At 44.1% G+C, this 12,251-nt stretch overlaps 1 protein-coding gene across 1 annotated transcript; it reads right to left on the bottom strand.

Moving 5' to 3' along the window:
* Positions 1-1,376: 1,376 nt before the first annotated feature.
* On the bottom strand, positions 1,377-4,385 carry LOC119355121 (2-Cys peroxiredoxin BAS1, chloroplastic). Its single transcript, XM_037621903.1, has 7 exons — positions 4,148-4,385; positions 3,986-4,060; positions 3,720-3,801; positions 3,555-3,634; positions 2,253-2,378; positions 2,002-2,115; positions 1,377-1,705 (listed from the first exon to the last, which is right to left on the bottom strand). The coding sequence occupies exons 1-7, from the start codon at positions 4,328-4,330 to the stop codon at positions 1,589-1,591; spliced, it is 777 nt and encodes a 258-aa protein (XP_037477800.1). The 5' UTR covers positions 4,331-4,385; the 3' UTR covers positions 1,377-1,588.
* Positions 4,386-12,251: the final 7,866 nt, after the last annotated feature.

Here is a 12,251-nt window from a genome sequence, read left to right as displayed (position 1 = left end):
GTAAAAGAAAACACAAAGACAAAAGCAGAAAAGAAACCCTAATCACTGCATGCCCTTCTTTTGATCTTTTCTTTTCTTTTTCTTTCTCTGTCTACTACGTACTAGTATAGCTACTTAATGGAGGCAGCGGTTAGCTAGGCTGCTGTTTAGATCTTTCATGGCAAAGGGGCAGTTTGGTGTGCCCAGGGATTAAACAAGCACTAAGCACTGTGTTGCCGCAGGCAGCTTTTTAAAGTGGAGCTAGAGTGGATGCTAAAAAAGTGCATAAGTGGCATTATCTGCAGGAAAGCTTCCGCATTTTCATACCTCTGGCGCGCTGCTAATGGGAGCAGAAGCTGCCGCAGAGCCACTATGCTACCTCTACAAGGTAATGGAGAAAGGCCACCTGTGCTTCTGCCAGTGCAATTATAAGTAAGATATGTATATAAGATGGTGGATAGATAGCACCTGTCATGCTCCTTTTTCCCTCCCAAGAGGTGTATTACTGAGCTATTAGCTGATTTACTCTGAGACAAGAACACCATATGCATTATTCAGCTTGCTTTAAAGGCTGCTATGCATGAAAAGTTGGTGAAGAGAGTACCTTGAACAAAATATAGAAGATGGTTTTGGAGCTGCATAAATTCAGCGACAGCAACCGCTTCCAGCCCACCACTTTGCGCTTTTGGAGCTCCATTTTTTTTTCATTTTCCTTCTTTTTGCCCCAGGCCCCCCACAAACAAGAGGCAGATGCATATAAGAACGAGCTTGATCGAAAAGTAAAGGCCATCCAGATGGATGTATTCTACACGCAAGAGAACCAAGAAGATTCATGACCATTTAGCTTTATGATAGAAACAGATAAAAGGGGCATGATACTTACAGCAAGTTATTTGGGCTACATGTTAGCACCTTCCCATCAGGCTTGCTGGGCCGGGCTCTGGGGCTGACAGAAAGCAATGAGCATGTCCACCACCATGATGAGTAACTAACATTTCCCACCACTATGTATTCTACACGCAAGAGAAACAACAAGATTCATCACCGTTTAGCTTTGCGATGGAAACAGATGGAAGGGGCATGATACTTACGGAGTAAGTCATTTGGGCTGAATGTTACCACCTTCCCATCAGGCTTGCTGGGCCGGGCTCAGGAGCTGACAGAAAGCGATGAGCATGTCCACCACTAAGAGCACAAAAAAAAAATCTCAAGAAAAAACCTATTCCCTCTGACCCAAAATAAGTGTCACAATTTTCAACTAGTTTTGAACTGGGGTTAGTTCAAAACTGCAACACTTTTAATGGGTCGGAGGTAGTGGTAGCATTAACATTTCAATTTTACTACTCCAATTAGCTTCACAGCATCAAAATTTGTAACAGACCATGATCAATTCCAAATAAAGCCATTGGCTGACATAAGATAAGATTTTATTTCCAATCTTGTATTGTTCTTTCCAAATTGGAGCAGGGAAGATCCACACACAGACAAACCCTTATTGTAGAAATTACAGAGTCAATTGTACGCGTGATAACTACAACTCGGGTCACAAAAACACATGTAACCGAGAAACGGCCATGACAAAACTCGACAGCGAGTGCAAAGGACGCGTCTAGATGGCAGCGAAGTACTCCTTGCTGCCCTTAGGGTCAGGCTTCATCGACTTTTCCCCAGGTTTCCATCCTGCCGGGCAGACCTCGTCTGGGTTTTCTTGGACGTATTGCAGAGCCTGTCAATGAAGAAAAATGTTTATCAGGTTATACAAACTTGTATCGCCTTTTCTATCAAATATTACAGTTTGCATTAATAGCTACCAGGTACGTGCTTTGTTGTGTTAAACACTAGATCAATACTACTGAACTAAAACCACGTCACTTATTTTTGGGACTGAGGGAGTATTAAATAACAATTAAAAAGCAGAAATTGGCATGCATCCTGACTCTGTCAGGTACTATATCAAAATTAAAGAAATGTCGTGAAAATGCACTTTATTTAAGAGGGTTCTTTTTTCTCTTGTTATTCTACCTGAAGGGTTCTCAAGGTCTCATCCACACTGCGGCCAATACCAAGGTTGTTAATAGTGGAATGCTGAATCACACCCTCCTTGTCAATGATGAATAATCCTCTCAGAGCAATTCCCTGGTAAAAAATAACATTCAAGAACCTTATAAAACTTCACAACAAACAAGGAAAGGCATAATAAAAGCAAAATATCCAGGAGCAATGAGCAGTTCATATGAAACTAGCAGGTGGTCAAAAACAAACGTCAGTAATACCTGATCAGGGATCAATACACCAAAAGACTTTGAGATTGATTTGGTGACATCAGAAACCAGCGGATACTTAAGATCACCAAGTCCACCAGATTTCCTCTCTGTCTGCACCCATGCAAGATGGGAAAACTGCAAGCAGAAAGCATTTCAAGTGTGAAGTTACTAGGTGAAATCGATTAATATATGTCACAGTTACTTATCACTTCATAGAATAATTAAAGAGACTAATGACCATAATGCTATAAAATGAGATGCTTGATGCAAAACCAGATCAAAACGAAAAGGACAGGGTAGCAATACTGTTTGCGCACCAGCCACTAGTTTTCTGGGTATAGGTTACAACGGTGCACTTTATAAGCAGAAGGGATACAAGAAAATAAATGTTTTAGCCCTAAATCATCCTCAATGGAGTTAGTGTGCATATCTAACACGTGGAATACAAAAAACTAGATCCATTTATCTGATCAATACAGATCATTCATCACTCTCCTATTCGCACAAGGCATAATTTACATCGCATATATTCATCCAAAAGAAAAGCTCCATCATTGTACCACTGCAATGTTAACTCTTATGTTCATCTTCAATGGAGTTAGTGAGCATATTTGGCACACGGAATGCAAAAATCTAGATCCATTTATCTGATTAATACAGATCATTCTTTACTCTCATATTCACACAAGGCATAATTTACATTGCATATGTTCATCCAAAAGATATAACAAAACTCCAGCACTGTACCACTGCAATGTTAACTATTATGTTCATCCTCAATAGACCTACATTCATCCTCAATGGAGTTAGTGAGCATATTTAGCACGTGGAATAAAAAATATAGATCCATTTATCTGATTAATACGGATCATTATTTAGTACCGTATTCGCATAAGGCATAATTTATGTTGCATCCCTGCATCCAAATGATATAACAAAGCTCCAACATTGTGAGACTGCAATGTTAACTCTTATGCTCCAAACGTGCCCAGATTCAATTTTCACATGAAGAAAGAACATGCATTCATTGACACAATCCAAACTTGGTGTTTCAGTTGATAGTGTGGGTCACCGAATAGCTGATTAACTGATTTATTGGCCGATTAACTGGAAAATTCGCCTATTTATCCCTACTCAGCACCCGACCAATATGGTGCCAGTTAGGCGATGTCCTGAACATTGGTATTCATTGACACAAACAGATGAATACTTTACAATTAATTTCTAGATAAGGCACTTAATGCATGTCAGAGCTAGACGAATAGTATCAAGAGAGCAGCTATGTGTCCAGATGGATGGGAAGTAACATACCACACTATCAACTGAAACACCAAGAATTTCAGTGTTTATCTTCTCAAACTCCTCATGTCTGTCGCTGAAAGCCGTAATCTCTGCAAAATTTGCATGTATGCAGTTTAGAAATGACAGACAGAAATGAATAGTTTTCCTTCACGGGGCGCAAGATGGTTAACGCACCAGTTGGGCAGACGAAGGTGAAGTCCAGAGGGTAGAAGAAAAGAATCACATACTTCTTCCCAATGTAATCAGATAGCTTGACCTGTATGTAGTTACACCAAAAGGACACCATCAAAAACATCACACCCCCGACCAAACATACAGCTGCAGCGTTAATAAATCGTGCACCAAAATCTGAATTATCAACCGGGTAGAGCACAGTTTTGCTCGTGTAAGCGAATTGGTAAACAAACGCGCACGGACAATGCAGTTGGCTACGGGCTTACGTTGATGAACTCCTGGTCGAACACGGCCTCCGCCGCGAAGTCCGGCGCCTTGTTCCCCACCAGCGGCAGGTCGTACTGCGGACAGAGACGCATACACACGTGAAAATTCCATTCACAGACGTACCATGGCAAAAACAAATACCGAATCAAGGCGCAACAAACCTCGGCTGCGGCGCGGGCGACGAAGCTGCGGGCCCTGGCCGTCCTCGAGCCGGCGGCGGCGAGGCGGGAGGGCCTGGCGGCGGCGCGGGGAAACGATAGGCACTGCGGCGCCCCGGCTGGCTTCGGGGACGCGACGAGCGCGGCGGCCGTGGACACGGTGGAGGCGGAGAAGGCGCACGCCATGGCCGCGGTTGTCAGGCGGGGAGGGGATTAGGTAGCCTCCAGATAGATAGGGTTCCCGAATATGAAGAGGCCGTTTAAGCAGAGGACGTGCCACTCAGACGCCAGTGGCTCTCCTCGCTGCCGCGTGAGCTGGGCCGGGAATTCTGGAAGCTTCTTAGATCCATTCTAGGCCACGGCCCGGCGTGAAAAGCCCGTGTATGTAGTTTTCGCCCCAATAAGAGATCATCTCGAGTTCGATGCCGAATATTCTTGCGGGGTAGCTTAAAAAAAAGAATATTCTTGCGGAGCCGGTATATGAAAAGATCGCGGCGAGGGAACGGGGCTGTTACGCGGCGCGGCGCGGCGCATCGCGGCACGTTAGCGTGTCCTGACCGCCAAATCAGACGGTCGGTGTCGTACCCCAAAGGGAATCGAGATCGAGATTTGGGGAAAACGAAGCTAGGGTTCGTCAGGGTATCAAGAGGAATATATTGTATTAGTTGTAAAGTATTTGGGATTCTTGATCATAGCAAATGGCATGGGTTTACAACCGAGGGCGCTGGCTTATATAGCTCAGCTGGCAACAGAACAGTAAACAATAATGCTACAGAACGGTAAGTAACGCTTCAGGGATGGCGAGCCTGTGAGCCATCCGATCTTCTCGCCTTCTTCCATCTGAGACGTCTGTTAACTGAATGAAGCAACACTTGTAACTGAAGATACGCAGTGAGCTGACAGTACTCCCCCCTAAGAGTGAACTTGTCCTCAAGAAGCTTGTCGATTGAACCACCCGGCAGTCGTTTGCTTGAAGAAGGCCGGAAACGTCTTCTTGATGAAATCAGCATCTTCCCATGACGCGTCTTCAGGGGGTAAATTTTCCCATTGGACTAACCACTGGACCACTGGTAAATTATTGCGAGGAATTTGGCGAGTTTCAAGAACCAGACTTGGTTCAGTGCGCACGCGACCATCAGGGCCAACCAAAGGAAGATCTGCACAGGGAATTGCCAACGGCCCCAGATGTTTCTTGAGCTGACTAACGTGGAAAACCGGATGAATGGCAGCATCATCTGGTAGCAGCAGTTTGTAGGCCACAGCACCCACTTTAGCGATCACTCGAAATGGACCGTAGAATTTACTCTGTAGCTTAATGTGAGACTTGGCGCCGAATGCATTCAGTCTGTACGGCTGCATTTTCAAATACACCATATCTCCAATCTCCAACTGTCTCTCCACCCGTTTGAGGTCATCATATTTCTTCATGCGTGCTTGAGCATTTGCTAAATTAGTTTTGAGTTGTTGCCACATAACGGTCTTGTCTATGAAGAATTCAGCAGCTTCAGTGGTGTTACTAGTAAGTGCCCGTGGAAGCTGCAGATCAGGAGGAGGATAACCATAGAGTGCTTCGAATGGTGTATTCTTCAAGGATGAGTGGAAAGATGTATTGTACCAGTACTCGGCCATGGACAAGTGCAGTCCCCATTTCTTTGGTCCCAGAGATGTCATGCACCTTAAGTAGTTTTCGATGCATTGGTTGACACGCTCGGTTTGTCCATCGGACTGAGGATGGTAAGCGGAACTGTACCTGAGCTCAATTCCCATAGCACGAAATATATCTTGCCATAGCTTGCTCGTGAAGATGCGGTCTCGATCAGAGACAATGGCCAGTGGTGGTCCATGCAACTTCAGGACATTGTCGATGAACGCTCTGGCAACAGTCGGAACCGTGTAAGGGTGGGACAAGGGTATGAAATGAGCACATTTGGAGAGCCTGTCCACCACCACAAAGATGACATCGTGACCATTAGATTTGGGAAGACCTTCTATGAAGTCCATGCTGACATGTGTCCAAACCATATCTGGAATGTGAAGAGGATCTAGAAAACCAGGGTATGGGCAGTTCTGTCCCTTGTTCTTCTGACAAACAGGGCAAAGTATGACGAAATTATCCAAATCTCTCTTCATGCCAGGCCAATAAAACACTTGTTTTAACCTCTGGTAGGATGCTTTCATGCCCGAATGGCCCCCAACAGCAGAGGAATGCAAGGCATGCATTATTTTCTTTCTCAGCTCATTACATCTTCCTACATAAATTTTCCCTTTATGTTTGATGATACCATTGTGCAGAGAGTTCCTGTTGACAGTGTGAGATGAGGATAGGAGGAGTTGTTCCAACAATTTCTGACAGTGAGGATCTTCATTGTAGGAATTCTCAACCTCTGTTTATCCACTGTGGTGTTGCTAAAGAAATAGCCAAGCAGGAGTGCTTTCTAGAAAGGGCATCAGCCACTATGTTTTCTTTGCCCTTTTTATATTCCATGTGGTAGTTGAACTCAAGTAATTTCAGCATGAGTTTATGCTGGATGCTTGTGGAAAGCTTTTGATCTGTCATGAATTGCAAGCTCTGGTGGTCAGTCCTAATGATCAAATCATTTCCCAAGAAGTAGTGCCTCCATCTTTTCAAAGCTTCCATAATGGTCAATGCTTCCTTCTCATATGTGGAAAGTGCAGCATTCTTAGGACAGAGAACAGAGCTATAATAAGCTATAGGTTGTCCTTGCTGCATCATAACTGCTCCCAGCCCAGTGCCTGAAGCATCTATCTCCAGAACAAATGGTGAGGAAAAATCTGGGAGGGCCAGTACCGGGGCAGAGATGAGTGCCTTTTTTAGAGTTTGAAAGGCTTGTGTTTGTTCCTGGGTCCAAAAGAAGCTATCTTTCTTTAGAATATTGTGCAATGGCCTGGCGATACTACCAAAATTCTTCACAAATTTTCTGTAATAACCACACAGACCCAGAAATCCTCTTAATTGAGTGGGAGTTGATGGAGTTGGCCAATCTTCAATTGCTGCCACTTTGGAGGGGTCAGTTGAAACTCCATTACCAGAAATTATATGGCCAAGATATGCAACTTGAGGAACTGCAAAAACACACTTAGACAGGTTGGCATACAGCTGATGTTGCTTCAGCAGCTGCAATACAATTCTAAGATGTTCCTTATGTTCTTCTGGAGTTCTACTGAAGATGAGAATATCATCAAAAAACACCAAGATGAACTTCCTTAGATAAGGTCCAAAAATTTTGTTCATGAGTGCTTGAAAGGTGCCTGGAGCATTTGTGAGACCAAAGGGCATAACTAGAAATTCATAGTGCCCAAAGTAGGTCCGGAAGGCAGTTTTAGGGGTATCTTTTTCATTCATCCTGATTTGATGGTACCCAGATTTGAGGTCCAGCTTGGAGAAAATCTTGGCTCCATGGAGTTCATCCAGCAAATCCTCTATGATAGGAATTGGAAACTTGTTTTTAATCGTGGCTGCATTTAATTTCCTGTAATCAATGCACATTCTCCATGACCCATCTTTCTTCATAACTAAGATTGCTGGAGAAGAGTAGGGACTCTGGCTTTCCCTAATGATTTTGGACTGTAATAACTGATGTATTTGCTTTTCCATCTCATTTTTCTGCCGATGTGGTACTCTGTATGGCCTTGTATTAGGAGGAACTGAGTCAGGCTTTAGTGGTATCTCATGATCTAGTTCCCTAACAGGTGGTAATTCTGTTGGCTCTTGAAACACCTCAGGAATAGACTGCAGTACTTCTTGAATTTCTGGAGGGGGAGTGATGTCTTTGCTGGGTAGGAAGGATGTGTCCTCTGCCAGTTGTACGACAAATGCAGGGGCTCCATTAAGTAACAGTCTGTTGAGTTCCAGAGCATCAATTTCTTGAGTTGCAGACAAGGTTTCACAAGCTGGAATTGTCACTGGAGTGGTTTTGTTATGATGGATGATTAATTGTCTAGGATCATAAGAAAAAGCCACAGGGCTGTGCTGGGCCATCCAATCAAAACCAAGGACTATATCATATCCAGGGAGGTCAAGCACTCTAAATTGCTGCTCGAACTGTGTTTTACCAACAGTAATGATAGTAGTAGGGATGTAAGAGCCAGACCAGAGAGTTCCACCCCCAGCTACAGTGACAGCCCTTGTCTTATCCTTGATGATTGTGCAAGAAGTTTGGAGAGCAAATTGTAAACTCATAAATGTAGAATTGCTACCAGAATCTACCAAAGCAATTGCTTGTTTGCCTCCTACAATCACAACAATTGAGATAGTATTAACACTATCTGCTTGCATAGCTTGCAGAGAAATCCTCATGCACTATTCTTCTCCTGCAAGTTGTTCCTCTTGTTCCTGTTCCTCAATTTCTTCTTGTTCAACAGGGGTTTCAGTGGGTATTTCACCTGTAAGAACATTTATGACAGGGGCTTGTTTGCATTTATGCCCATGGAACCAATGATCTCCACATCTCCAACACTTTCCTGGTTCTCTTGCTCTTTGAGTAACAGCAGGTGCTTTAAAATCAGCAGGTTTATCAGGAAGATTGCTGGGCTGTTTAGGGAAAACAGTAGTGGTCTTTGAGGAAGAAGTGTATCGTTGATAATGCTTCTTCACAGGTGCTCCTTGCTCCATGTCAATTGCTAACCAGTAGGCATCAGTCAATGTCACTGGTCTGAGAGGTCTTAGTTGAAATTTGATCTGTGACCTTAATCCATTGACATAGCAGTGTACAAACCAGCTCTCTGAAATGTGTGAGTTCTCTTGTTGGACATCTGCCATAAGCTCCTCGAATTGTTCTGTATATTCAGCAACAGTCAAGGTATTTTGCTTGAGGGAATTGAACTTATCTGGAAGATCATAAGAACTGGAAGAAAAAAATTTGTGTTGTACTTCAGTACAAAACTGTGACCATTTTGGTTTTTTTGCTAAGAGCCCTGAACGCCTGAGCCATACATCAGCCTTGCCTGTAATGTGCATCTGCGCCAAGTTAACCTTGTATTCAGATGGGGTGCCTGCCATTTGGAAGAATTTTTCACATTGGCGAATCCACCCTCCTGGGTTGTCGCCCTCGAATGCAGGAAAGTCAAGACGCCGCCCCTTAGTGATAGATTTCAGAAATTGAGTCCTCATTTCCTGTTCATATTGCCTGTAAAAATCTTCTCAATGTGTTCTGGCTGCTGGTGGCTGAAAGTTGTTGAATACAGCAGTGTGGGTTGTGCGATAAGTGGATGTTGGTGTCACATTTCCTGATTGTGGTTCCCGCGGAGGTAGTTCAGGAAAGCCTGGAGGAGCTGATCTGTTTGGTATTCGAACAGGAGGTAGATTAGGCTGAACCTGAAGTGCACATTGCTTGGTCTTTTCCTGTTCCACAGCCAAACGTTTGTGCAACTCATTAGTAAGTGGCCTAGCATTGTCAGGATCGGCTACTTCAGCTGAGGATTGTCCAGCAAGCTACTTGTCACCAGGAGGAGCTCGCTGGACTGCAGTGGGTTGTACATGACTAGGAGCACGGTTGGAATTGAAGCTCTTCAGAACATCTGCCATGGTGGCCAACTGAGTGTTGAGAGCGGAGACTGCATCTTGCACCCCTGTCAGTACCTGTGTCATGGCGTCCTGCTTGAGGTGTATGGCATGGACATCCTTGCGCAGATCATCAATTTCACCCCGCATCTCAGTAGTGTCATCTCGGTTCTGCAACACCTCGCCCTTGAGAGCGAGCAATTCTGCAATTTCCCCCTCGTCCATGCTTGCCTTCGAGCGCCCCATCACGACCCAGAAGTTCAGAGAGGAATTTTACAACCGGAGGAACCGGAAACCCAATCTAAACTCTGGATCCTGCCGCCACCATGAAGATACGCCACCAATGCAACACCACTTGTTGCAGACCTGGGAATTTACTGCTGGAACGATATGTTCCCGTAACCAGTCCGTCGCCACAAGTTGTCGCCGAACGATCTACCGCCGCCAATCGCCTCCAACTCCGCCGCCCAACGCCAGATCTCACCGTCGCCAGAAATCAGGGAGAGGAGGGTGGGGAAAAAAATTCACCCGCGCAGTCCTCCGCACCGCCGAGGAGCGGCCTGGCTCATGATACCATTTGTCGTACCCCAAAGGGAATCGAGATCGAGATTTGGGGAAAACGAGGCTAGGGTTCGTCCAGGAACGAGAATAGGGTATCAAGAGGAATATATTGTATTAGCTGTAAAGTATTTGGGAATCTTGATCATAGCAAATGGCATGGGTTTACAACCGAGGGCGCTGGCTTATATAGCTCAGCTGGCAACAGAATAGTAAACAGTAATGCTACAGAACGGTAAGTAACGCTTCAGGGATGGCGAGCCTGTGAGCCATCCGATCTTCTTGCCTTCTTCCATCTAAGACGTCTATTAACTGAATGAAGCAACACTTGTAACTAAAGATACGCAGTGAGCTGACAGACGGGACGTGGATAAATAACGTGAGGTTGTGTCACAGGCTCACGCTATGCCGTTTTTCCTCGCTGCACAGTCACTAGACTCTTTACGCAAGGTATGGCCCTTCCTTTCGGACGCAGTTAAACTGACCTCGAGCTCATGTGAGCTCGCTGGGTGAACAGTAAAATAAATAAATAAATAAATAAGAATAGATTCATTTTTTAGAAAACATTGACAAATGTTTTGCTTCCTAGTAAAATTTCAACATTGGATGACATTCCTGAAAATGTGGCAAAAACAAAAAACAAAATTGATGCTCCAAATGTGGTATTTTCCAAAGCATTTTGGAGCATCAATTTTGGTTTTTTTGCCATGTCTTCCACTAATGCCATTTAGTGATGAAGCATTACAAGCAATGTTTTTTTCAATTTTTGCTAAAAAATCTGAAATATTTGTGAAAAAATTCTTTCAATTTCACTGTTTACCAGAGCTCACATGTTTCAAACTCATGAAGAATGTGTACAAGAATGTTACGTCATGCATGGCTAATACCGGTGGGGAAGCTCTATTTACAAGTGTTCCCTCCATTGGACTTCATGGATAAGCTTGTGACACCAAAAGTTAAAGGCGACATGGGTATCCGATATTTGCACTTCAATCTTGTGATGCTCAGAAAGCATGGCTAGCATCTTTTTACCGGCTAGAGTCCTTGTGTGTGGGGTGTTGAAAGAAAAATATTCCCCCACACTGATTTCCTCCATGCAGCAACCCCAGCTCGATCTTGGGCGACATTGAGGGCCATCGTTGCAGGGCGGGAGGCTCTGAATGTGGTTTTTTGTAACTTTTTTATTTTCTACGTAACTTTATAAGTATGTTTTTTGTAATCTCCTCCACAACCATCTCTATGTGCACGGACAGACGGATATCAAACACTTCTTCTCTGAAGCTAATGGGGCGAACTGGCACTACCCCGTTGGACAAGGTATCAAATCTTATTGACAACTACATAGGAAACTAAAATGTGGATTTTGTTCGTGGAAACTTCTTTCAGCCGAATGTGGAGGAGATTTTGAACATACCTTTAAACCCTGTCGACAATGCTTAAGGCCGCGGAGTTATAAATCAAGAAAGAGCATCAAGTGCTCTATCTTGTTCGGCAAGAATTGTAGTATGCAGGTCCAAGTGGTTGTTATTGTAATTATAAGCATTACCTCAGAGGGATTTGAGGATAAATATCTTGGGCTCCCGGTGCCACAAGGGAGAATGAAGGCTGGTAAATTTCAATCCACTAAGGAAAAAGCCCTCAAAATATTATCGGACTGGATAGAAAAATATGCCTCATGTGGGGCGAAAGAAACTTTGATTAAATCTATCCTGCAGGCTCTTTCGGTGTATGCAATGGGTATTTTTAAATTTCCAGCATCACTCTACGAGGAGTTGTCTCAGATCATAAGGAATTTCTGGTGGGGTGACGAGGAGAATAGGAGGAAGACTCATTGGCTGGCTTGGGATAAGATGACTAAGCCTAAAGGTGAGGGTGGGATGGGATTCTGGGACCTCGGATTATTTAACCAGGCTCTACTAGAGAAGCAGGCTTGGAGGTTGGTGGTTAATCCTGAATCTCTGTGCGCTAAAGTGATTAAGGCAAAATATTATCCCCAGGGACATATCCTTGATACGATTTTCCCGCAGT

This window comes from Triticum dicoccoides, chromosome 2A (assembly GCF_002162155.2).
Source record: "Triticum dicoccoides isolate Atlit2015 ecotype Zavitan chromosome 2A, WEW_v2.0, whole genome shotgun sequence".
In the NCBI taxonomy this organism is placed as follows: domain Eukaryota; kingdom Viridiplantae; phylum Streptophyta; class Magnoliopsida; order Poales; family Poaceae; genus Triticum; species Triticum dicoccoides.
This window is presented reverse-complemented; position numbering and strand designations above follow the sequence as displayed.

Bases quoted from the DNA above. Each gene is read 5' to 3' on its own strand.
- LOC119355121 (XM_037621903.1), bottom strand. From the start codon at position 4,330: ATGGCGTGCGCCTTCTCCGCCTCCACCGTGTCCACGGCCGCCGCGCTC. The intron at 2,379-3,554 runs GTATGTTACTTC...TTCTGCTTGCAG, and splicing joins GTGTTTCAGTTGATAGTGTG to TTTTCCCATCTTGCATGGGT. The intron at 2,116-2,252 runs GTATTACTGACG...ATTTTTTACCAG, and splicing joins GTGTATTGATCCCTGATCAG to GGAATTGCTCTGAGAGGATT.